Here is a 27,365-nt window from a genome sequence, read left to right on the forward strand (position 1 = left end):
TGTGCCTCTATATATGTATATATATGTATTTACATATATATATGATGTGTGCAAGACAGATGTGTTTATTTATAATACACAGATTTTCTGGTTCCATTTTTGTGCCACAGAATTATTTCTAAGCATCTTGGATGGATATAGTAGACCTGAAGAAGGATTCAGTGGTTCAAGTTTTGCAGTTCTAGCAGCACAGTTCTCCACCCTGCAGCTGGGATCAAACTGTACAGCACAGAGGAATTTCTGGGCAGATGGATCTGCTAGTTAGAGGCAGAATCCTAAACTCAGAACTCTTAAATAACTCTATTCTGCCAGTTCCACAGGCAAAGCCTTTAGAATTCTCCACTCATATTCCATCAGCCACAACAAAAAAGCTTGTACTGTAGTATTATTAATCTTTGTAAATGTGTTCAGATATTTAAAAGCATCTTCAGATATTTAAAAGCATCTCTTTTCACCTGAAAATTCCCCTGGCAGCTTCAGAGCGAGCATGCGATGGGCATTTCCATAGCACCTCACAGCCACATTGCATCCTCAGATAAGGATCAGAGCTTTAGGCTGGTGTGCTCCCATTCCATACAGTCTGACTGGAATTCCATTTTTAAGCAAACATTCCAAAGCATATTTTATTACACTTCTGTTAAAACATTTCAAATTTAAATGACAACAAAAAGAAAACATTTATTGCTGTAATACATAATAACAAGTGGATATTATTATTTTTAAGTACTTTAAAAACCCTAAGAACTAAAATAGTTCGATGATTACAGAGATATTAGTATGTGATTTTACAGTGTTTTAATCTATATTCATTTTATACACAAAATAAAGTTCATGAAACAGTAAGCAGCAACTCTGCTATGCATGTGTATTAGCTACAATTATCAGCCTGATCCATAAAATGCTGAGCACCCTCATACTTTGCCCAGTCAGTGTGAGAAGATGGCCAGCAGCCTTCTAGGATGGGGCCCAAACAATGCACTGGAAGGAATATGTGATGGCAATGACAATATTTTAATGGACATTTTCTTATGGAATCTCTAAGAAAATTAATTTTCATAGTCATTGATAAGCACCAGCTCACAACACTGCATGTGGCTGCATCACTTGCACATTACATTTCCTGACAAACTGCATATACAATACATCTAGAATTCTCAGTATAGAGAGAACTTGTAGCACTTACAAATTACCACAGGGAAAATACAGTTTATAGTAGCATTTCCAACAGTGACATTGCAACGTTACTTTAGCGATTATGCTCCTTATGCGAAGGAAAAATAAAAAGTAGTCAGTGACATACTTCCTGAAATTTTAATACTGGCTTTCAGGTGTTAACAATCTAAAGTGCTTTCATATTTCATACAGTTTTAAAAATTTTCAATTTATAACAAAAAAAAATCCAAATATTTATAAATTTATTCTATACATTTGTGAATGTACAATTTAGTCTATTCCTGTTTCCTCACCAAAAAAATTGGCATTGCCATCTCCCAAATCTCTCTTTTGAAACCAAGTCTGTGAGTTTGTTCCTTGAATATAAGCATCCAGAAAATAGCAAATTCCAGGGATATCACTTGGAAAATTTGGTGGAAGCTCCTCTCTTGAGCGCGGTGTGAAAACAAAACCTGGGTATTCCTTTAACAACCTAAAACAAAAATTAAACATATTGATTAAAATCAATCACTAAGAACTGCAGATATTCAATAATTCTTCATGTTTGGCAGGGAGAATCCAACTTAATTTTTATAGTTATTTACTGGAAATATAAAAATCATGTTTACATGGTAACCTTGATAACCTATTAACTTGTGCATCAATGCAAATAACAGTATCTCTTCTTTTTTTGTCTTGTCAATGTTTTGCATGTAGGTGCTATGTTGTTGTAAATATTTTCAAAAATTATTTAATGCTGAAAGCTAGGTCATATCCATTCACACATCAAATGCACCATAATTAGTATTTCAAAGAAGGGAATACTGTGAACCTTATTAATTAAACTATTCAGACCCTCTTATCAATTCTAATACTATTTGCTTTTTCACAGCTTGGAACAGAGACTGCTAATCTGTAGGGATAAATGTTGATAACTCTTACCAAAGCTTTCAAACAATTACTGCAATATACTGGAGTTGTGCAAGATGACAAAATGTTATCAACATGTCTTTAGAACTGGTGAATGAATCATCATTAAAAAAACACCAAACAAAAAGGAGGTTAACACCTCATACACTCAGAAAAAACCAAAAATAAAACAAAACAAAACAACAAATTCCACAACAACTGTAGTTTACCCATTAATCAAATTGCTTATTTTCTAGGGGTATGATTCAAAATGATTTTCCACATGAGTGGAATGGAAAAACAATCACTGTTGGCCAGCACTGCTTACGTTGACACACATAAGCACTGGTGATGCTATTGTTATCTCTGTGTTTTCAGAGTGCATGATCAAAAGGGTTACTTTCTCTGTGCTCTAATACCTGTGCTGGTTTTTCTAAGTCACCTATCCAAGATCATCTAAAGCTTGGCACCATCTATATCACATAACACATGCTGCAGGAGATGTTAGGAAGGATCCTGTGCAAAATTCTCTGTGTGCTGCTCGATGCAGAACCTTGCCACAAGGCATTATCAGATTTGTGGCAGTGGGTACAAGCTGAGTAGGAACAACGGAACACAGTCCAGGCTACAGTGAGGGTAGCAGAGCTTCCTTAAAAAGTAATAATAATTTATAATTTTCCTTATTTTACCCAGCCAAAAAAAGCAACAGGAAGATAACAGACTACTACAGTAACTACTGCAGGTGGACATTTTACATACTGCACTGTACCTGTAAGTCGTTGGGCTGACATTTATTTTTCTAGGTATACTGCAAGATTCAAACTTATTGGCAAGGGTCACATTATTTCCAAAAAGGCAATAACGAGGCATTTTAACCCCAACAACTCCAGCAAAGACGGATCCAGAATGAAGGCCAATACGCATCTTTAAACAAAAGAAAGAAAACAGCACTATTAGGTAAAATAGAATTGGTAAGGTCAATTTTATAAATTATTCTTCATTAAAAAAAAGAAAAAAGAATGAGCTACTAAATTAAACAGGGTTAGCAGAGTCTCCTTAAAATAGCTGTACTCTAGTCATTGCTGCTCATGGAGAGGGAACTAGCTGAACTTTATCTTGCACTGCATTTTTAGTCAATAACCCTACCATATCAAAATATGACTGTGAACTGCTGTGAACTTAGCTCATACTCAGATTTTCTCTGACAACTCTTACTGAGCTGCTGCTACTTTCTGTGGTTCTTTTTGGTGCTTTTTTTGAGCTATGTTCTTTTTCTCATGTTCATTATACATGTGTAGAGGTGTTTTCTTCAGAACAGCATTCTGACTAAATAATGGCACGATGTCATTAAATGTCAGAAAGCTTGTATGTCTACTCTGCATACTATTTTTTACATATCAAGAGAATATCATACCAGTACGAAAAAGTTGCAGTTTCTAACTTTGACTGTAAAAGCAGGAAAACCTGCAACAAAACCAAAATCCACCCACATTGTAAAGATGGCTGAAATATGTTCATTAAAATGCAAGTCTGATTCAAAGTATGCCATTTGCAGTCACACCTTTTTTTCTTGGCAATTGATATGTAAAATGACAGTAGATTGTGTGACAAATTTATTGCTTTGCACAATAGACAATGTTTTCATGAAGCATTTAAATAAAATAGATACATGCTTTCCTTAAAAATAGATAGTTTCCTTCTAAGAAGCTTCTCTTAGGTAATTACATAATATTACATTTTATCCTTATTTTAAAATAGTTTTTAAAATGTAGTAGAAGCATTTGCATGTAAATTATACATCTGTTATAATATTGCCAGGATATTTCCAGATTTTTTAAGTGTAATTTAATTTGATACTGCAAAATACAAAAAGAACAACATTTATTTATAATGCAATACTGCTTTTCTGTGTGATAAATGTGGAGCATATAATCCTCTTAATAACCATTTTCTTTTTCTTGAAGTACAAGTATTCCTTAATCTAAAATTAAAAAACCACAAAACCACTAAGCTTTCTGGAGGAACAAATGAACAGATAAATGTTAAATATTAGCAAATGAAAGACATAATGAACTGAAACACCTCTATTAAAAATAATAGGATGCCATTCCAGGCCATTTGAACTACATTGAAGGTCCCCATCATTTTTCATGCACACAAGCCTTTCTTTTTCTTTCTCAGTAAGAGATAATCCTATATGAAAATTTCAGTACATGTGTAAGTTCTCACTGAAAGGAAGCCATAAATATAATTACCACTGAATTTAACAGTTGCTTTGACAGCATTAACACCATTATTTTATGGTGGTTCAGTATCTTGACTGTGAAACAAGAACAGCAATGGAATCCTCTAAAGATGTGTGGATTACTACAATCAGAATGTCTTTGGGCACTCATATTCATAGCTTCTGCGTCAAAAGACCTGGAAGTCTAATTTGGAAAGAGGATTAGTCATTTCCTTAGAAAAGAGACTATTTCATGCCACTGACAGTTTTATTGCTACTGAGACAAGAACTGCAGCATGTCAGACTGCACCTATTCACTTCACTGCATTTGTCTTTTGGGTTGATTTTCAGATCTCTATTTTACCTTTACCGCTCCACAAAACTCTCATCCACAGATCTAAAAAGGTCAGCTTCTCCAGCCAAAGTCACTTGATTCCCCAAATTCTCTAAGTTAAGGCAATGATGTGAAATTTCCTTGAGACAAAATCCCAGAAAGCAACTAAACAAACAAAAAAGCTCAGTTTAACCAAATAAAATACAATAAAATATATGACCTTGATAGGCTCTCCATGGGGAGACACCACCTCGTCTGACAGTTCCATCATCTTCAGGGCCATCAGTGCTATTTGAACAGCATGCGTTTCACTTTCTTTGTGTAAGCCTCCAGCAACACAGTAGGCATCTCCAATAGTCTCCACCTAAAACAGGCATATTTGTTCCTTACTCTTAGACTGTTTAATAAATATAAAAGAACTGCCTAACTTCAGTAAGATTTGTAGCTACATACAATTCTTGACTAAGTCTTAGATTTCCTGCAAAATCATTTAAGTACCGGACAAATCCTGCAGTATCATGCAAAAGGAAAAAAATTGGACAACTTTTATTTATTGCTGGGCATAATTCTAAAATAGTTTTCCTTTTTCAGGCACCCCCAGCTACATTAAACACCTGTTTACTCCAGAGTTACAGCACTGTCATTGACATTGATTTTTAAAATTAACTGTTAAATTTTGATGGGTTTCTTTCTTGGCTGAATGAACAGCTGTTTGTGTTCACTTTTTTTGTTTCTTTGTTTGTTTTATGATTTATTTTGTCTTTCATTAGAAAAAGGTTTATAGCAAGATAATTTTTGGACCTCTATTATCTTCTGTCCCACTTAGTCTTAATTTCCTTTCCTGCCCCAGAATCCCAAAGAAAAGCAATGAATTGTGTACCTTGTAGACATCTAGCTCTCCACATTGGTAATCAAAGCGAGTATAAAGCTCATTAAGCATGGTGATAACCTGCATAGGTGAGCATTGGGAACAGATGGCAGTGAATCCAACAATGTCAGAAAAAAGCATTGTGACATTATTAAATTTCTTGGCTTGTACAACTTGTCCCTGCCACAGCTGCTGAGCAACCTCTCCAGGAAAAATTGAAAACAGAAGATCTACAGTCTTCTTCTTCTCTTCTTCAAGTGCTTGATGGGCCTGCTCAAGGGTTGCTTTTAGCTTTCCTAACCTCTTCTTCAGTCCATCCTGGGCTCTGGCCTGCTCTCCTATCAGAACAACATCTCTTAAAGCATTGTGAATGGGAATATCAGAGAGATACAATCCACGTCCTGTAAAATCTTCTAGTCTGTCCACACAGGGAGATCCCAAGAATAGAATGGCACTGGATTCAAAAATATAGATCATTTGGCCTTTAAGATCCATTACCTGAAACAGTTAAAGAAACAACAATTCATGCAAAACATGATGGCAATGGTCTAGAAGGAAGAAATTTTAGAGAAAATGCATTTTGCTAAAATGTAAGAAAATCAAGACTGATCCATAGTCCTTAAAGTTTTCTTTAGTTGATTAGAGAAAACATGGCTCTGAATCACAGAGCCATCAAGTAAGTTTATTTTTATTTAGTGTTCTGGTGCAAGAGGACCCCAACTTAAGGATAAACACCTAATTATGTCTGAGTATCAGTTTATCTTAGGGAGAAAAGAAAACCAAAAAGAATAATTTTGTGTATTATCAGCAGTTGATACAATGTGTTACTACATGGCCTCTGAATTTCTAGTAATAACTAGTTCATGCACCACTTTTTCCATAAGATAGTGAGAAAATCTGCTTCAGTTTTATCACAGGATGTTCAGTACTCACTGAAATTTAAAATTAAAGGCAGAAATGGCTAGAATATCCAATTTTAATAGTCTAGAAAAGAAAAATATTTTGTGTGGTTTTAAGTCCCTTCTGTAGTCAGTTGTGTAATGTGAAAGGTGATGCAGAGTTTAGCTTAACACAGCTCTGAAAGACCACTTTTTAAATAAAATCTGTTCCTTACAAATAGACATTTGCATATGCAAGTACATGCTGAATCAAAGCCAACTATACTACCCCTTGTAACCATTCTAGTCCAGAAATAGATCTGAGATGAAGTAGCTACAGCTTTTAAAAGTAGCTACATTTGTAACTGGGTAAAACTTAACCATTCCTCATTGAAGTTTTTAGAGTGCTGAGTCTGAGCTGGTAATTCATCCTGGAGTGCCTCAGGTGTAGATAAGCTGGGAATTCAGCTGGGAGCAGGAACGAATAAAAACAGTCATTGAATACTAGATGTTTTTTATTGTCCCAGGTCTTTTGTCACAGACCCAGCTTCAGCAAAGATAGTTGTAATCCCATCAGCTGCACCTAACTGGAACCTTTGGTGATTGTATCTGATGAAAACATCAGAGTATCAAAGATACCAAAACACCAAAGGCTGAATGGGCACAGAAAACATCTGTTTATTTTCCCCAAACCTAGAGCTGTTCCCAGATGACTCAGGGGCACTTTATTAAAGATTTTCCTGACACTGTCTTTGTGCTGAAGATGCCCTTACTCTCAGCAGCATGGTGTATCACTGGCTTTATGTCAGTATTCCAAATTATTGAAATAAATCAAATTTGTAGTCAGATTTTACTTCTGTATAAGCCCTAAAGCAGAGTTTTGACTGAACATTGGCTTCAGAATCTGAATTCAACTGCCCTAATTAAATGATTGTTATACAGTTGTATCAGATGTAGAAAATGCAAAATGCACCATGTTTTGTGGCTATTTTACCTCCATCTGATGAAAACAAATTCTTTGTAGAAGTAATGGTGATAAAAAGTCTCTTACCATGGATGGTTTCATATCAGTATTATCCCATCTTCTAACTCGTACAGTAAACTGCATATTTAGCATGGTCATTATTGCACTAAAAGTGCAGCTTACTTTGGGGGTAAGAATTTCAAAATACTCTTCAAAATTTGGCTTAGCTTGAAATTCTCTCCTGGTCAAAAGTCTTCTTATCCCGTTTCCAATTTGAAGAACTGACATATCCTTGTCAAACATAAAATGAAATGGGAAAGTCTTACAGAACACAGAAGCAGGAATCACAAGTGAAGACTGTGGTTTACATGGAGATAAGGAAGGTTTTGCACTTTTGACTTGTATAGAATACAGCAAATAAGGCTGATTAGCAAACTCAGTGCAGTCATTATGGAAACAAGGAGGCATGAGCATCACTTCCACCTCAGTTTCATACAAAATATGAGCTGCTGCTTTAATGATACCAGGTAGAATAAGACTTGTGATTTTCTTAGGAAAGAAATAATAAACATTTAAGAAGTCCTGATCTTTCTCCAGGCATAATATGGAGGCATCTTCAAGTCTGTCCTTTTTTCCTGCTTCTTGGCTGTGGCCACTCTGCTTCAGCAGAGTAGTGAAACTATTCAAGAAGTCCTTAAGGGTGCCTCCAATAACCCCTAATATGTGTTCATCCTCTTCATAGCATATTTTGAATAGCTCTTCACCAAGAGATTCCCGTAGAGACTCCACGGGAACACCTGCACAGAACCACATTTTAGTCAGAACTGCACTCATCATCCTGAATCGCATGCTAACCTCCCCACCTTTTTTCCAAAACAAGCAATCAATATCCTTCCCTGATATGGCATTGACACCTGAGGGCACTCTCATTTAGGAGTCCTGGAAACAACACCTGGAAATGGGGGGACAATTGGTTGTGGTTTAGAAAGATCCAAGATTCAGTGTTCTTTGTAGAGATGTAGACAAAATGGATGCAAGTTTTGGCACAATATTCAACTGAACTCCCTTAGTTTGAGCTAAATGAGTAAAACAAGAAGTTTAAAAACTAACATACAAATAAAATAAGATCTGCAGATCTATGTGTAATGCAGTACATTAAATGACCCTGGGAATATTCTGGAGCACTGAGGCCAATTGGCACTGAATGGCTCACACCATTGCCAGTGAATTTGTTTTACCCAGATAGCTGCATGCAAACTGACTGTTGGAAATGTTCCATTTCTCCAACTGTTACTGGGAATCCTTTGAAAAAGTATTGTCTCTCACAGACCAACTGTGTGCCTGGACCTGTTTAACAGTTTAAGTGTACAGAAGACCATATTTCAGGTCCAGGAAATCTTAATTTACGATAACAGATGTAGCCAGAGTCACATATTACAAATTATAGAGTTCTCTTCTGACACACAACAGTCTTCAGAAAATGAAGTACATATTAGTAACAAGACTAATTTATATAAAATATGTGATTATACATATATAGAGAACAGATATTCTATTTATATATATATATTTTATTAAACAAGCTTAAATTACCTGCTGCATTAGCATGATCACTGATTATTTTTTCAAAATCTTCTCTATCACCAGTTTTTCTGCAAAGATCATAAAAATATAATAAAACCCCTAAATTATCAAGATAAATGTGGCAAAGACAGTAAGTACAGAAGTTAACTTGTCTTTAAAGTGTATAGACCCTGTTCTGCTGATCAAATAGGAAGTTTTTAATTAATTCAAAAGGGGTCTTGGTAGGATCTTATATTATCTTATGTATTTCTGGTAAATTAAAAGTTTTGTGGTCTGAGCTCAAATTATGGACTTCAGCCAAATGCTATTGCCTGTCATTGTAACAGTCCTGGTTTTTTTGTTTGGTTTGTGTTTTTTTCTTGAAGCCAAAACTACATTTCCTAGCATATTGTAAAATATAGTTGGAATTTATATTCAAGCATTTTTTGGAATTACAGTGCATTTAATTCAAAAGAGGTCAGAATGCATTTCTGCTTTGAGAGGAAAAACAAGTAACTATTAACTACAAAATTACTTGTTCATTGGTAGTAATGCAGATATTTGACATAAAACTGCAGCCCTCTGAGTTCTCTGAGGACAATAAATGTCAAACTGAATGTTTGACTCCAAGTTATGAGAAAGACATATAGCTTAGATTAATCTTCATATAAGTAATAAACTCCTGATACATGCCTTCTGAATTTCTTCACTTGGAATATCATAGGTATATTTATAGGCAAAAGCAACACACACATTTAGATTTGTTTTACATTGGCATTATTGCCTCCTTCAGAATATCACAGTAATTTTTTCTTTTCAACTGATACTCCAGGGAAGCAACACATAATTAAAGAATGGGAAAACATTCATAGCAATAAGCCAGTCAGCAATTGCAAAGCACATCTGACCTGCTATCTTTGGTTCAGTCAATGTATGTAAAGTGCTTTAAAAATATCAAGTATAATTTAAAAGATACACTGCAATTATCTATTCTTATCATGGTGAGCAACAGTGTAGTTTCCAACTTGATTATTTTTCTTCACTTCAGAAAGCAGATTTAAACTGATGGGCTTATTTTTCCAGATGCATTCGATAAACTGGATCCTCAGTGTATCATGAGATGTGAAGAAATTCTAACTCTCTACAAGGCTCAAATGATTAATATTGGATTAGTACTAAGAAGTTCTGAAAATTGAGATGAGTTCCTCAGAAACAGAAACCAGAAGCCAAGTGAGCTCAGGAAAACATCCAAGTCAGTATCAGTAGTGTCTGAGTGTTCACTGTATCAGAAACCAAATTCTTTTGTATAATACTAATTGTATTTCAGATTCTTTCCCCAGGATTTTAGAAACACTGGGCTAGATCCATATACAACTGTATCTATTGTTCCATCTGTCAAGCAGTCTCCGAGCTCCTCCAAAGACCTTGCCTGCTTTGCTTCTCTGTACAATTTGCCCATTAAGTCAACTTTGTGAGTGATGTAAATATTTGCGAATATTTTAAAATAAACTAAATCATTACTAGCTAACATTACATGAAATGTTACACACCAATTTGACAAGATAATTGAATATAAATTCCAGAAGTCTTGATTCCCGGTCACCACCCCATTCCTGTCTGAAAAACATTATTGCAGTGAAGTTAGTTACCCATTACACTTACATACCTGGTTTCTTTTATTCTGTGTTTTGCAAGTGTTCTCTGCAGTGCAAGATTTAGCCTTTCAAACTGGGGAAAAAAATAAGTATGTCATATGTATCTATGTCATTGCTGAAAATTTAATCATGAGGTAACATTTTTATACACAGTATTTCTTTGCCACCCTTGGGACTAAAGTTTTTTTCAAGACAGTATTGTTGTTAGAAACAGTATGACACTTTTGTGGTTATGGGGTTTACTTTCTGTTCGTCTCTTCAGCTCCAGTACCACTGTAATTAAAATTAAAAAGTTAAGCCCCTCAGTAATTAAGCCCTTCAGTTCATGTGCACCAGTAGTAGCGTATTTTAAAAACAGTGATGTTCTTTAGCTCCAAAATTTCAGATGGCAATAAAGACAGTGCTGCTAAGAAATAAGTATAACTAACACATCTCTATTATTACAAATCCCACCCCCCAAAAAAACACTAAGTACTATGAATATAAAATTATTTTAAAGAAAAGAATAGTTTTCACTGTGTATGCCACAACATCCTCCAGATGAAAATCTAGTCATTGTAGACAGCCTTTATGAAAGGACTCTCTAATAAAAGAAACTTTAGGGCATAATGAATATTTGCCTTAAAATACTTCAATCCCATGATTCCATATCCCTTCTGCAGTTCCTAATTGGAACAGATGGAACATTTTCCAAATATGTGTATTTCAAATTATTAGGGCCTATAAAACTGTCATATGTATGTAGTCTCTGATATTCAAACCCCAAACTTCCCACACAGACAGGATCATCAAATAATACTATACTGGCATGACAGAACGCAGCTGTGAGGCTTTTCTTTGGTCCTCATTCCCTGAAGAAACTAGCAGCTTTCACTGCATCTTTTACTTTTTGCATTTCCAGGAGTTTGCACAACCAAAGAAAATATCACGTGAAAGAAAGGCATATTCTGGAAATATTTTCCAAGGAAAAATCTTAAGTGAATTAGATACATATCTATGTATATACTGTATACCATGTATATGAACACAACATAAATGACATCTGTGTAGAAACTAATACGGTAAGGGGCTTGCCATCCAATCCATTACTTATAAACGAGCAATGTTCTCCATATTTCTGTGAAGAAAGAAGCAAATTAAACAACAACATGCACTACATTATATCCCAAATTTAATCAAAAAGTTGTCTGGATGCACTTTGTCCTGGACTTCCAAGCATAGCTCGTTGGCTTCATGAGAAGTTCATGGTTCAACAGGGGTCATGATGCAGCCCCACTTTGGAGTTTCCAGTTGGAAGGAAGATGATGTTACACAATGGCATTTAAGTAAGGTAAATTTTCTAAGCAATGAAAAATATGTTTCTTAACAAGCAAATACCTTTTATGGAAAAATAGGATTAGGAAGATGCTTAGGGCTTGACCCCAAATCAGCATGAGGAACAGACTTGGACAAAGTTCTGATGCATATGATTTGAATAATTGTAAATAGCAACAATGATAACCTTGAATTTCAGTGGTTCCTAGGGTACATGCTCGTAATATCTTCACTTTACCAAGCTTTGTCCCAGATGATGAACTAGCCTTTCATCATTATGTAATAGCAACTGCATTCATTTATACCATTTTTTAAAGAGGAAAAGAAATACCAGGTATTAAAAATCCCACCAACAACGGTATACTGGAAAAGCAATACAGCAACCATGACACCCTGGAAAGGGTGCTTTGCCAGTTCATTTTTGGGTTACAGGTCTTTTCCTTTATAAATTTAAAGATCAGTTTAAAGGTTTAAAGGGATGCATTCCATCTATATAAATGCAGCAGAGGTAAAGAGATCTGCATAACCAGATCTGCAAATAGATTTAACAAAACTCCAGCACTCTAAGTAAGGTACATTGAATGTCCAAGTAATGGAATTGTAATTAAGTGAGTGTACAGAATTGTCCTTTTGCTATTTGTAGTCCCGATATGTCAGTCAGTTCCTTCAAACCTCCCACTGAATTTGAGACAAGGCCAAGAGCTGGATGTCAGAGAGCTGCATTTTTCATGTTCTTTTTACAGAGATAAACCATGGTATTCATCTCCACTCAAGCAAGCCTGGGCCTGTTTTCAGTTAAGTTGAACAGAGACATAAGAATATCTTTGTGGTAAATATGAACAGTAATGGTTTTAAAAATAGTATGACAGGAGGTTAGTATCACAGCAGATGGAAACATCTATTTTAATTTTTTTGTGATAATGACTAATGCACTTAGCAGTTTGGATTCAGTTAGGTGAACTGATGAGATGACCACATAATTTACATAATTAGGTAACAAGGCAGAATTTCTATTACTACATCTCTATGTTAAAAAATGGTACAAAAATAGATGGATTTAAAAAGAACAATTAAAAAGATCAGTGGAAGGTTGAAAATACAAGGTAAAAATAAGGGAAATAAAGTGGAAGGAATGGTGTGTACAACACAGATTGTGGCAAAATTATGTCCAGGAGGAATGGAAGTGGATTTAAACTATGGAGAACTACATAAGAACACAAACTTTTAAGTCAAAGCAACTTTCTAAGGGCTTACATCTAAAGGCAGGCATAGAATCTTTTCTAACATTTATAGTTGAATGCTATTAAAGTTTTATTTAGTATCTATTTACCTCAGGAAAGATTAGTTTGCAGATGCTTTCAGTTAGTGTGTGCAGGTAGACTCTACTTCTGCTCGTTTTCCTTTGTGGAAGGTTTCCTTGACCATCTTTTTCATGGACTTCTTTGCAGATGGGCAAAGCTGCTCTAGAGCTGTTTTCTGTGCAGTCCTTGTCATGTTCCTCAGTAATGTGACCTTGAGTCAGTAAGGAGAAAGGACATTCTCCTGTGATCTTCAAGTCTTTCAGTTTTGTACAGAACATACTGTACGAAGTCTCTCTCTTGAGATTAGGAGTACTTAGCTCTATGTTTACTAACAAGAGCAGAAGATGTCAGAATAATAAGTTGATAAGGCAATCACTGTGGAAGGTTATTGGTAGCTATAAATCACCACAGGAAAAATTTTCTGCCCCTACAAAACAAGAAAGAAAAAAAGAATTACAAACATTTATTTTCTCTTTTAAATTCTGACAATGTGCTTGTTTTATTTTAAGTACATTAAAATAATGGCTTTTTGAGGATTTAGCTCAGGAAAGCACTTACTCTTGTCCCATTTTAAGCATATAATATCTACTGACTTCAGTGCTTTGGGTAACTCAAGCTGCGTGCATGGTTACATTTTGTACGAGTTGAGACTCAAGTGATTAAGGTAGAGGACTTGTCTTACTGGACACATATTTAGTCACATTGATGGATGAGGTTTCTGAAAGAGTGGAATTCCAATGAGGAAACCTTTTTGATTCTTTATAAGTATCCATTGAAAACTATCTCATATGGTACAATGAAACAGATTAGTTATGAATACTCAAATCTAAAATTACTTGATGCCTAAGATATCCTTTATGTAACAGAGAAACATATGACTTAAGTTAGTGTGTGTACTTAAACAGTAAACCATCCAAGACCAAAGGTTAGAGTCTCTTGTAAAAACAACTGACTGGTGACAGCTCACATCTTGGGAATTTGACCACACAACTGCAGTTGCTTGGAAACAGTAAGGGATTTTTATGCTTTTGAGGGTGGTATTTTCCAAACAACACATTAAACTTTTAATTTTAATAATGGTTCCATTTGTTACAGGGCCAAAGCCCAGCTAGAATTTAATCTGACTACTGCTGTAAAACACAAAAATGTATTTACAAATACATCAGCAACAAAAGAAGAGTTAAGGAGAATCTCCATCCTTTACTGCATGCAGGAGGAAACATAGTGGCAAAGGACAAGGAAAAGGCTGAGGTACTCAGTGCCTTCTTTGCCTCAGTGTTTAATAGTGAGAACAGTTGCTCTCAGGACACCAAGACCCTGTGCTGGAAGACAGAGAGCAGAATGATGCTTCTATAAACCAGGAGAAAATGCCCAGTGGCCAGCTACACAATTTAAGATACACAAGTCCATGGTGAGATCACACCTTGAACCTTGCATCTAGCTCTGGGCCCCTCACTACAAGAAGGACATTGAGGTGCTGGAGCATGTCCAGAGAAGGGCAACGGATCTGGGGAAGGATCTGGGGTGCAAGTTTTATGAGGAGTAGCTGGAGAAGCTGGGTGTGTTTATCCTGAAGAAAAGGAGGCTCAGCCAAGACCTAACTGTTTTCAAAAGGAGGCTGCAGCAAGTTGAGGATCAGTCTGTTCTCTCAGGTAACAAGTGTCAAAGAAGAACCAGCCTCCAGTTTTAACAAGGGAGGTTTAGACTAGATATTAAGAAACATTTCTTCAAAGAAAGGGTGCTCAAAAATTGGAACAGGCTGCGCAGGGAAGCAGTAGAAACATCATCCTTGGAGGTATTTAAAAGATGTGTAGATGTGGCACTTAGGGACACAGTTTATTGAAGATGAAGATTTATTTTGGTTAGACAGTCTGAAAAAGGCTCTTTCTTTAATTTTCTATTGACTGTATCTCATTGAATCACATCCTCTCATCCTCATATAATACTCTTTAAAAATAATCCTTGAGAGCTTTTGGTGACTCTGGAAGCAGCTAAGTATTACATTTTTCTCTCTGGAGATACAACAACTACTTCTCTCAAAGGCACTACGGTTTTAATAAGCCTGTGCACGACACCATTTGTTTCTGCCCCTGGGACACCCTAAGGGCGTTTGGGGTCACACTGCAACTGTATCAGGGTTAAAAATAACTAATTCCCTGATACAGGTTATCAGCTGCTGCTTTTGAAACAGCTGGAATGAATGGCACAGCAGAGGAATGCTGCAGACACAGCACAAATGGCACGGATAAAAAGAGAAATAGGCAGGAGCTACTTTGATTGGACCTGCTGCTGAGAAAAATATTTGGCAGAAAAGCCCTTTCTAAAGCATTCTGTAATACTGATGGTGTCAGGCCAGGCTCTAGGGGACATCTATCAAAATTAACGCCTTATTTTAAGAATCAATAAACACAATGCTAAGAACAAGGGGCTGAGGAATGTTTACATAACATTTTATATTTCTGATTTCAGTTTTTACACAGAAACTCATTTGTTTCTGCTGCATGGACATCAGCAATACTTCATTTTTTTATTGCTGAATAACACTGGGTAGCAAATAAGGCAGTGAAAAATTTAAAGCAAGAATCACATTCCAAATACATAAATATACATAATACTTTATACTGTAAGTGTTGTTATAGATACATAGATAGATATTTTTATTCAGAAGCCATTACATACCACATATTACTACACTAAGAAAGAAAAGCAGAAACCCCCCATATTTTATGTAGTTGGACTGATGTGTGTACTGAAGTTAAATACACATATATACTTGCACAATTGTCAAACCTAAAATGGATCTTACATTTATACTCAGATGCTTTGCTGGATTTGGGCCTTAAATTTCAAGATAAATTTTGAATTAATAAAATAACTACTAAAATTTCTTAGGTCAAGTATATCAGCAGTTTAAAAGGAAAAAAAAGACTCTGAAATATATTTTTGTAAAAGAATGTAGAATTAAACATTTTAAACATCTCCCAGGGAATGCAACACTGCAAATGCATATGCTGTTATTGAAACAGACTTAAGAAAAAGTTTCTCAGTGAAGAATAGAAGAGTGAATTAATGGCTAAATTAGATAGCAACAAATGTGTACTGCATTTGCACTAACCTAAGAACCAAGAAAGTGAATGACCTCATCAATTATCAATGAGTTTTCAGTTTCTTTGGATGTTTTTTCTTGATGATTAAGTTATTTCTCAGTTTTTAGAAAACTATAATCTGGAAGTATTTACATGCTAGCATATTGTATATTAAGTAAGTCACATTTATTGTGATAGGAGAAATACCCAGGCAGGTAGAATCAGTTCAGAAAAGGAAGTGATGCCATTGTTTTACACCTGAAGTCTCCAGAAGCTGCCAAGTAGGAAGAAGAGATCCCAGAAGATGGTCATGGGACAAGACTTTTTCAGGGGCAAAATGGGTACTAATGTGAAGATCCCTGAGTTGACAAAGCTCCTGGACATGCAGCTACTGTGTCTGCAGCTTCTTTTTGTGATGCCACCCTGTGTGCTGCAAGACATCTACATTCAGCCTCATCCTGCCCCGGTGGGGACTGGAATCTTTGCCCTTGATCTGCAGACTACTTCGGGCTCCTGATAGTTGCTAGTTATGAATATATCATAAATTATTTGGAAGAATGTGGATATCCATGATGTTTCTAGCAGTAATACGGTTGTACAAAACCCATATCAGATCTTTAAAGTCAAATAATGAAGACACAATTCCTAAAGAGAGTTTTCTGTAGAACCATTTTCTAAGCATCCTGAAGTTCTTGTTTTCCCAGAAACAAACTGTATGGCTCTTTGATAACAGAGATCTCAGTTCAAAATCATTATCAATTTAACAGGTATAACAATTTTCAAGCAGTGGTCAGTTCAAAACTCTTCCTGACCTCTGCAATGACAAAACCCCCTAAATCACATCTCTAAATAAACAAAGTGGAAAACTTAATTCCATGACACTTTAGAGGATTCAAATACTGAAAAAAACGCTCTGTGTCTTCTTTAATTAAAACATCAATTTTGCATCTGGTATCCTAAGTGCATCTTGCACTTAATTTAAGTAATGTTCAGAAAAAAAGTCTATTGTATTACAGGAAAATCTGTCTCACTCATATGGTAATTAGACAGTGATGTTAAAGGTCTGACAGGAGAAAGATGATCAATTCCCAGTGTGGAGATTACAGAAGGAATTTCAGCAGTATGATGGACCTTAAAAAGGTATGAGAAAGATGATACTATACATCACAGGTTAAGTCAAACATCTGCAGATGTGTTTCAGGAATGAGGGACACCAGCCCTCCCACTGTTCACCATGTCTTTAGATGTTTTCTGACTATAACAAAAGAAAAAAAAAAAGAAAAATGAAAACAGTTTCTGTTTTTCTGTTTTTGATTCCTCTCCAAACATGGTTTGAGAGAGGTCATCCCAGGGGAACAGCAGTGTCTAATGTGAATTCTCCATCTCTGCCATATTAATTGATGTTGTAGTTACCTTGGGAAACAAATTGAAAATTAAAATTAAATAATCTGCTGTGAGATCAAACTACAAGGAACCAATTTATTTAGCGTCTCACTGAGTACAACATGGCACTGTGCCACTCAGAAAAATGAAGATAACTTTACATAGTATAGTCATAGCTGCAGAATAACTTAACAGTGCTCAAAATGCTCTGTACAAACATTTTTTTCTAAGTTTACATCTATACATGTCTCACAGTCAAAAACGCATTCCTCTCTGTTTATTTTTACTGTCTGCTTCTGAATATTTTCTTTATTACAACATTTCTTGACATTGTCATGCAATATAGATCAATGAATCAATCATACAGTAAAATCCCTAATATTAACACAGCCATTTATAAAAATTAAGCAATACCACTTGTCAACAGTACTAAAGGTAGTTTATAATCTTAATTATGGACATGACACAAAAATTAAAAGCAATATTAAATACTTTTATCTTTTGACAAGCAGAGTCCTTCACTCAGAATAAGACAGAATATGGTATGACGGTATGTCATTTTTAAATTTTAAATCATACCTATCACTTTGTTAGGTGAACCGCTGCATGTTGAGGAATAATTTTAAAAAAAATCTGTTTTGCCAGAGTCAAAAGATATCACTGACTGAATCTAACTTTCTCTAGTACAAGAGTGATTGCAGCACGTGCAGGAATGGTGTGGAAGCCTTTGCCTCCACAGAAGCAGCTATTAACTTCTGCCTTTATGTAAGAACGGGGTTTGCTATTCCCACTCACCTCTGATCTCTGTGGGGTGCAGAAATCATTGCCTTTTGCCCCTTGCCAATCAGTGCCTCTGAAGAGAGCAAGGCAGGAACTGTTCTTTTTTTGCACAGGCAAAACACAGCCAGCTTCTAGTGAGACAGGTAAGGATCCAGCACCCTCCCTATCATGAGTAGCAGCTCATTTCTGTTTCAGCTCCTGTGTCTTTCAGCTGACAAACACAGCTAAAATAACTAAATATTATAATTTTGTCTTAGTAATATTAAGTACAATATCTGCATATTATTTTTTCTATTTCAAGTGCTGTGGATAGCAAAATCAAAGCCCTGGTGATTGGTCCATTTCCAAGGATCTTAAGGTTATTTCTAGAATACTAAGAAGAAAACACCACAAGTCCAAATCAATATATAAGCTCATACTTTAAGAAGTGAAAGTAAGTATTTATTAGTCTTATTAAATCCTGTTCAAATAAGTTAACCTTTCATTGTTTGCTTCACTGTTAGTTTAAACATGTCCTGGGTACATACACCTTCAAAGCATTAATTTGTTTGGATATTGCAAAGCCAAGGAGTTGAGGTCTAGAAACCCCTTAATACATGTGACCATTCAATCCTAAATCATTACCACCTTGTGTAGACATAGGCTTTACTTAATTTACAAAGTAGTACTTTTCTTTCCTGAAAGATTCTAGGCTTTTTCACAGTACATATTTCTGCTACCTGAGCAAAGGCAATAACTGATGAAAAGATTGTTATCCCTTCTACAGATCAGGATCCGACATGATATGGAACAGTGGACTCCACAATAATTTACTGGTGCCCAAGAAATTACTAGAATCAGCAACCTAAAATTCCACTCCAGTTTCCAAAATGAATATGCCTTGCCAGGCATTAACTTTCCTGCTTGTTCAGCCAAAATCTCTACCCTCCTTTCTTTCACGTCAATCCTTGTTCCAGTCTATCTTTACCTCAGAGCCCTTTAAGAGTAGTCTTTTACCATTTTGTTCCTCAAAGCACTAAAATTGCCATTGTGTGCTGTGCAAGCCCCATTCCAGTGTTCTCACCCTCTGTTTAGGGCTATTTCTAAGACAAGTAGAGACAAAATGTTTCTGTAAGTCACAGCATACCTTTGATAACAAGGAAATACCATAGCACACCATAGAACTTACTGAATTAATGAAATTACAGTGATTACAAAATGAAATAAAAGATAGTAAAGCAGCTATGATAAAATAATACAAATCAGATCATACAAATCATTGTTTTAACAGTCCAAACAAATTAGTAAATCCAAGTTCACTGTTGTAACTCATCCCAGTGACTGTCCTATATGACTATATAACTGCTTAGGGCAAGTAAAAAATCTAGACCTTGCTTATAAGAAATCCTTCTCCCCAAATAATGTGGTATTTCCTCATCTTTCCACCTTTTTTTTTTTTTCTGTATAAATTGTTTTAAGAGGCAGAGAAACACAATCAAGTGTTTTCCTCTGTGCTCCAAGTTGAATAGATTGTGATTTGCAACATTAGACAGCTACCAAGCCAGGAGTTTAAGAAAATAATTACCTTTGTTTTCTGAGAAAAAACAAATTATCTATTTTTCTATCTTGTCATCATCTTGAAAACAAGTTTCACAGAATACATGTCAACTTTTAAATTACTAATATTTCTTATTTTAAGGTCATGAGACAGACATTTCTTCTGCTTAAAAATATTAGCATTTGTGTAATAACACCAAACACTATATATTAATATTGAAACTAATGTTCTTGAATACAGGGCAAAACCCTCATTTTAAAGTATCACTGAATTTCTTATACTGGTTTTGTGACTGACTCATTTCCCTGTAATGGTCTGAAGCAAGTCCCTGGATCCAAATATACCCCTGGGAAAAGCCCAGACTCCAGATGTGAAAGTTATATTGCAGCCACATCTCTGGTTTCAATTAAAAGCACAGGGGGAACCTTAATTACTACACCCATGTTTTGGCATGTAGCTAAAGGAAAGACCGATTCCCAAAATGCTGCTGATAAAATACATATTTGACTTTTTAAGTATCACATTAAGTACTTTCATAGGGTAAATATTTTCCTGTGCTAGGACCAAATAACAGGGAGGCATGCTGAGAAGGCAGCGTGGGAAAAATATTATTTTCCTGTGAGTCAAAACCTCTGTGAAAACACTCCCCAGCAAGCCCAGCAGGCAGGCTCACAGCACCTGATCCTCTGCTCCCTCCGTCACACGCTCAGGATGAAAAGGCAGCCCTGGACTCCAGCACATCCGCAGCCCTGGCCCGCAGCATGGCTGGAACCCCAGCTGAGCAACCCCCGAAAGCCACGGCCCTCTTGCACCGCAGGAGCACTGGAGCGGCACTGCTCACGGCCAGTTTCACTGAGGCAGAGATAAAGATACCTCAACAAAAACTAGAGACCTGCTGTATGTAACCGTGATGCATTATTCAGGTTTTGGGCTGGCATTTTGGTTTTGCTTTTTTGAGAAATCCCAATACTGAACTGACATAACTGATGAGACCTCGCATGATCCGGCTGCCCGGATGAGGAAGCACTTGAAGAAGAGGAGCTGCTGCAGTGAGGGCAAGCAATCCAAAGCATCTGGAAATTATTCTCACACTTTAAAAGAATATATTTTTAAATATAGCATAATCTACACTTGCAGTCCCTGGAAGTACAATACTTTTTATCCATAAAACTTGTAAGAGAAAAGCTATGAAAAATAAATTTATGTCTTCTTTTCAAGAATTAAAACTCATCCTGAGGACATGCAGTGGTCGTGACAGTCTGCAGGAGTTAAATGTAAAGATCAAAGTGTTGCCCACAGCCAGTGGAATTTAATTAGAATCCACAAAAGAAGAAGCACTGATGGTCTAGAACATGAAGTCATTTTTAATTGTTGTGCTTACTGATTCCTTTCAAATACCTACTTACAGCTCAATCTCTCAAATTTAGCAATGCATAGCACTTTACTCATTTAACTTGACCTTTAACTTTACATGTCTGCAAAATCTGATTTTTATTTATTTCGTAGATCAAAAAATGCTTTTAAGGAGCAAATAAACTAAAAAATAATAGTAATTATTTTGAGATAAAAGTGAAATCCAGTAACCTTTATCCCATACCATTAGTGAAATCTTTAGCTAGCATTCATGACTTAGCCAGCATTGCTGCATCTCTTTTTTAATAAATGAAACAACAAACTGTTTAACAACTCCAAATTTCTAAAGCACGAAGTAACTTCTCGTTGAGTACCATGGTCCGGATTAACTGGTAAACATCTTTCAGAGATGATAAAAAATATCCCCTACTTCTTGAAAGACTCTTATCTTGCTGAGATTTGTACCTGCAAGTACTCCTGCTGAAGCTGATGTAACAGTTTACGCAACTGACATACAGGTTTACATAAATATTATTTTCCCAAATACACTGGAGCATGGTAGAGCAATATAAAACATTGATTGTAGTGTCTAAAGACAGGGCATATAGTTAAATATTCCCTTTGTGTTCACAGCTTTAAATTATAATGAAAAGCAAGTTTTATAAATAAAAGCAGTAAAAGTATTATAAATAAAAGTACTAAAAGTTTCCATGGACTCCACAGATCTTAGAGAAGTGTCTGAAAACTAGGTCTGTAGAAAGAAAAGTGTTTCATTAGCAGATTTCAGTTGCAGAGTTTTCTGACTGGGTATTTGCCACCTGTCACTTCTGTTTACAATGCCTACAAAATCATTTTCATGCTGAAAATCACTGACAACTACCTTTCATATTTATTCAGAGCTAAGCACTCAGGCCAGCTCCTGTTGAAGTCAACAGCAGGTTTCTGGATATAGCAGGAATAGGATTAAACCCAAAAGGTCTGTCACTGCTGTCACTGAAATACTGATTTGCATGTTTTCTTATTTTTAAACAAAATATGACCTTGGCTTTTTAATGTTGGGTTTTTGCAGCTAAGTGTGCAGATGCAACAATCACAGAACTGAGGTCATTTAAGATTACAGAAAGGTTAAAAACTATGCATGGGAAGGTAATAACAGGAACTTGTAATTAGCAAAAATGGTTTGTCCTGCATATTTGAGGTTATGTACTTGTACTTTTTCTGAAAAAAAATATTGATTTAAGATGTGTAATCAACCCAAATGGATGGTTGAAGGGATGTTTCCATAGCCATCATACAGATACTGATTTGGCTTTAGGTAGGTCCCTGCCCAAAAAAAAAAAAAAAGCAGCTCTGAAGAAGCAGAGAAATCAGCTACTTCTCCAATTGTTCTCTTCCATGGTATTTGCAGAGCAGGACCAAGAGGCACCTTCCTTTTTGATTAAATGCCTACAGATGGTTTCTGCTGCAAAACATGTTTAAAATTAATTGGAATTGCTGATTTAGCCCATGTGCACTGTAAATTATCACCTTCTTTTTTTATTTCACTGATTGGCCTGTCATTTTGCACACAATGGTACAGGCACATACAGTTATTCATAGCCCACCTCTTTCAAAATCTGCTCTTCTAAAAAAGATTTGAGTACACAAAAGCATCTTACCTTTGAAAAGATTATCAGCACATCCAGAGAGACTGAATGCTCTAGGAATACATTACAATACCACTTTGGGTATCTTGTTTAGGTGCTTTCTGATACTCTTCTGCAAAATACAGCAGATATGATATGCATTTAAAGCAGAGAAAGGTAGGTAAATACATGAATTTCTATTGTCCTTAAAAACACAGGCTTCCTTTTCCATTAAAATGATGAAGCTAAGTAAAGATGACAGCTTCTGTAAAATATTGAGCTTGCACGTGTGGTATTAAGAGAAATTAATCTTGTTAATCACAACAAATAAGCACTTAATGACTAACATTAGCCTGTTGTTAGTGTATACCATTTGTGTAACAAAACTAAAGATTAAATAAATCCAGAGGCAGATTTTGGCTTCCTGTTGAATGTTCAATCTGAGATGCTTGTTATTGTCTCCAGTGCAATCACTGAAGTTACCACAACTATTGCTCTTTCAAATCCTTCCGTTCCATTTATTCAACACTTCTTTTAAGCATGTGAATGAAATCAAATTGCACAGAGTGTTTTTCAGATTACTTTTGCACAGGAAAAGTCAGCACATGTAAATGAGAGCAGCAGGGAGAAGGAATGCAAGATTAACTCAGAGAGAACTGCCATGTTCACCACGTATTCTGTAATATCTTCCCCTTGGCCCTGGCAGCAGTTTGAGGGGAAGAGTGAGGGGCAAATGTGGCCCTATGGAAAAGTAAACTGAAAATATTTATGGGAGATTCAGCTTTGACATATCTAAATCATAGCAAAGATATTGAGACGTAGAAATGTGAGCTCCTTTATGAAGAAACTTCTCAAGTCATTAAAATGTAGCTTCTGGTTTTAATAATAGACACAGTGAAAATCACAGGATCATTGAGGTATTGATCATGACACCAAGGAAAATAAAAGATTTATAATGCTACATTTCCAAATCCTCACTAGTGACAAACAATAAAACAGGCATATCCTTATAGCTAAAATATATAAAATAGTAGAAGCCTTGGTCAGTGCTGCTCCTCCAGTTAGAACAGATACATTTAGAAAGACTTAGCATGTTTCAAGCTATGCATTATACAGATTCAAGTATATTAGCTGTTGAATTGCAGCCTCTTGTAACAATACCAAAGTTGAATATTCAAATAGAACAAAAATACTATCCAGTTTTTTGAAACTCTGTTTCAGTTTGGGAACAACAATTGGCACAATCTTTGTGCCATTTGTGTGTTAATAAAGAAGTAAAAACTTCCTATATTATTTTCTAGTATTTTGTTTAAAATGGCATTGATTTGGAACATTGATTTGGAACATAAAGGCTAGATGTCCATTGTTACCAATTTAAAGTTTCAGTTCACAATTTTACATTTTATTTTTTTACGGATATTTCACTTTTGATTTACACTATGTCTATAAGGAACCTCTTTTCTCTCTCCATCAGGCCTTTTGAAATACCAGTTAGTGCTGCACATGTTGAGATCCCAGGATGGAAGGATTACTTAACCAGCTTCCTTCAAGGCCCTGACCTGCATTCCAGTGAGGCAGCATGGAAGTGCACAGGGGTCAGCAGCCACCCATAAACACAAGGAGACCTTCCTCCCACTGCCACCACAGAAGGTAAGGAACTGTACGGGCACCCAGCTCTTAGTTCAAGATGTGGCAATTTATGATTCAGTGCTGGGAGGCTTTGGGCTTCAGTCCTCATGCAAAATGAGGACACAACACAGCTAAGCATCTTGGTCTGGAGGAGCTCCCAAACAGGAGCAACAGACAAAGAAAAGTAGCAACAGAGTCATCTCAGATTACTTTGTTGAGAACCTAAACTAAAATCAAATGTTATTGATAAACATCTTTGTCTCAACACTTCAGCTACCCACAGACCTTAGGTTCACTTTAAGTGTAGGGACTGTGCCACACCAAAGGTCCTTCAAGGACAATTTCCCACCAAAATGTTAATGAATAACATATGAATTCTGTATGTGCTGTTTTTTAAATCTGTAAAATGGAAATCCACCACTGAACACCTGTTTTCTTTCATTATATTAAGAAACTACATTCATTTACTAAATGGAGCCATATAACAGGATGTCGTCAACTTGCTGTGTTGCATACTAGTTCTGTGAATAACAACTCCAAGCAGAAAAGAACACAATTCAGCTGTTTCAGAGGTGAAAGAGCAGAGCAACTGGCTAGTGAACTGCAGCAGAAAAGCTAAAAATGAACCAAAATCAAATTCTAGCCATATCAAGTGCATATGTACTCAGAGGAGTACTTCAAATAGGTTTTGAATGTTATTTCAGTATTATCTTGAAGAGATAGACTCCTTTGCCTAGACAGTTAAAATTATTGTTCTCTGGACCCTTGAAAAAAGAAATCATGTAACAAATAATGGGTTCCACCTCTGTACTTGTTTACATACTCAGAAACAGGATGCTACATTGCAAGTTCCCCATTTTCTGAGGGAGTAAAGGCTGAGAAGCCATGAGAATAGCTGGGGCAGACAGAGGGAATGTGATGCACGAGTTCCTGGAGGATGTAAACCACAGACTTAAGTTTAAGGACAAAGAAAGGTAGTATCTCCTTCACAAAGAATTTCCTGCCAATATGAAGACAACATTTTTAAAGCATTTTGGCATTCTAGAGCATTTTGAAGCACCACGAATCTTGCAGAGTGCACTCTCAACAGGTAAAAATAACACAGGGAGGAAAGAAAGGCTGCTGCACTTGCACTGTGTATAGTCTTCCTTTATATCGGGTCAGAAATATTTGACATTTCTGCTTACACTTTAGGTGATGTGGAAAATATAAAACATTTATTTTAAATACTTGGACCTGACAAGCTTTAACAACACACAAGCACTAACTTTACAAGTATCTTGTGACAATGGAGAAATTAAATTCTCACAGTACCACAAGTACCATTGCAGCATATTCACATTTCAAACCTTTGCTCTGGGTTTTCAACTCTGTTTCTAACAGGCAACTAAATCCCACGATGCCCATAGTATGTTAAACTGATGTTAGGATTGCATTCCTAAGTAATGCAGTTTCTTTGCTAAAAGACAGAGTGCCAAACCTAAGTTTAAAGATCGAAATGCATTTATTAATATTTTACTAAAGATCATGAGTGTTTACCATTACTTTAGTGTAACAGTTGGGGAAAAAAAAACACTGAGTATTTGTCATATAAACCCATATAGCTGCCTTTTTGAGCATATTTATTCCAGCATTAAATAGATCAGCCATTTACAACATATTAACTTACAACAATGGCAATAAAATCTAACTATTTTCTTAGATGCCTTTCTGCCACTACCACTCTCTTATTTACCATCTTATTTTTCCATATACCAATTTCCTGCTAACAAAATTCTGCCCACAACACAGGCAGGGATAGATATTCTATTTTCGTTTTTGCTACAGGTAAATCATACCCCTGTATCCTTTCAGTAGTCCTTGTTTTTCACTGTTTCAAAGCCTATTTGAAAAGATACTTTTTCCTTTTAATTCCCCTCTATCGTTTGAACCCATTTTTGCTTAGAACTTATGATTACTTAGAACTTCAAATAACTTTCAAAGAGAAACTCAAAGGAAGATATCATGAAACCGCATTTCATATATTAAGCAACCATCAAAGCCAGTTTTTATTGGCATTTCTGAGTCCCTGTCTCTAATCTGCTACGAGAATAGTCAGTGACATGATGCCCACCCACCTCTATCTCATGCATGGTATAGCTGCACACTTCAAACTGTGACTAGCCATGCCTCTGTTGGTTCTAAAATTTACTGTTGTTATGGTCAGTGACTTTTTCCACATATAGTTGACAATCATGCTGCCTCTCCCACAGATGAGGAGCATGTGACATACAGGGCTAAGTCCAAACCTGATCAAAGATGATACTAATTTTCAGATCAGCAACAGACTTTCAGTGTCACACTACAAATGTGGTCTCTGTCTCATGAGCACATCAAAAGGTTTTGCAAACTGTGCCTAACTTGAGATGAAGACTGGTGTCCTCTGTGTTATTTCTTTGCCACCACACAACCAAATGTTTTTGTCTTCAAAGGGAAATATATTTCATTACCTTTCAACATCCATGAAGGTCTCACTATTTAGTCAGCAAGATCACGACTTACGAAAATTCTTAAAGAACTTCTATTTACACTTAAATACTGGTATTTAACCTTCTGTGAGGTCATCCTTGGGCAGGTTGCTTAGCAGAGAAATAGTGCCATTTCTCTGATACCCTGCATTCTACTCTCTCTCTCTCTCTATTGCTGTTGGTAGGCCTATTACTTGCTTATTTTAACCGAGAAGGCTCCAATTAAGACCAGGGCCATACAGAAATACACAGCAAAAGATGATGTCTGACCTGAAGGGTTTGCCCTATGAATGGCTAAGACAG

At 36.0% G+C, this 27,365-nt stretch overlaps 1 protein-coding gene across 3 annotated transcripts in view; it reads right to left on the reverse strand.

The window, feature by feature from the left end:
- Positions 1 to 595: 595 nt before the first annotated feature.
- Positions 596 to 27,365, reverse strand: part of GUCY1A1 (guanylate cyclase 1 soluble subunit alpha 1) — a 33,309-nt gene continuing 6,539 nt past the window's right edge. Inside the window, exons 2-10 of one of the 3 annotated variants that reach the window (XM_038135604.1) lie at positions 22,960 to 23,059; positions 13,192 to 13,589; positions 10,559 to 10,620; positions 8,923 to 8,981; positions 7,417 to 8,126; positions 5,500 to 5,985; positions 4,840 to 4,983; positions 2,831 to 2,985; positions 1,353 to 1,645 (exon numbers count right to left, since the gene is read on the reverse strand). In XM_038135604.1, the coding sequence (XP_037991532.1) occupies positions 1,444 to 1,645; positions 2,831 to 2,985; positions 4,840 to 4,983; positions 5,500 to 5,985; positions 7,417 to 8,126; positions 8,923 to 8,981; positions 10,559 to 10,620; positions 13,192 to 13,440 (2,067 nt within the window). In that variant the 5' untranslated portion in view covers positions 13,441 to 13,589; positions 22,960 to 23,059 and the 3' untranslated portion in view covers positions 1,353 to 1,443. Of the gene's footprint in view, positions 1,646 to 2,830; positions 2,986 to 4,839; positions 4,984 to 5,499; positions 5,986 to 7,416; positions 8,127 to 8,922; positions 8,982 to 10,558; positions 10,621 to 13,191; positions 13,590 to 22,959; positions 23,060 to 27,365 lie in introns of all 3 variants that reach the window. The other 2 variants (XM_038135603.1, XM_038135606.1) reach the window with 2 other exon arrangements.

Source organism: Motacilla alba, chromosome 4 (genome assembly GCF_015832195.1).
Source record: "Motacilla alba alba isolate MOTALB_02 chromosome 4, Motacilla_alba_V1.0_pri, whole genome shotgun sequence".
NCBI classification, from domain to species: Eukaryota; Metazoa; Chordata; class Aves; order Passeriformes; family Motacillidae; genus Motacilla; species Motacilla alba.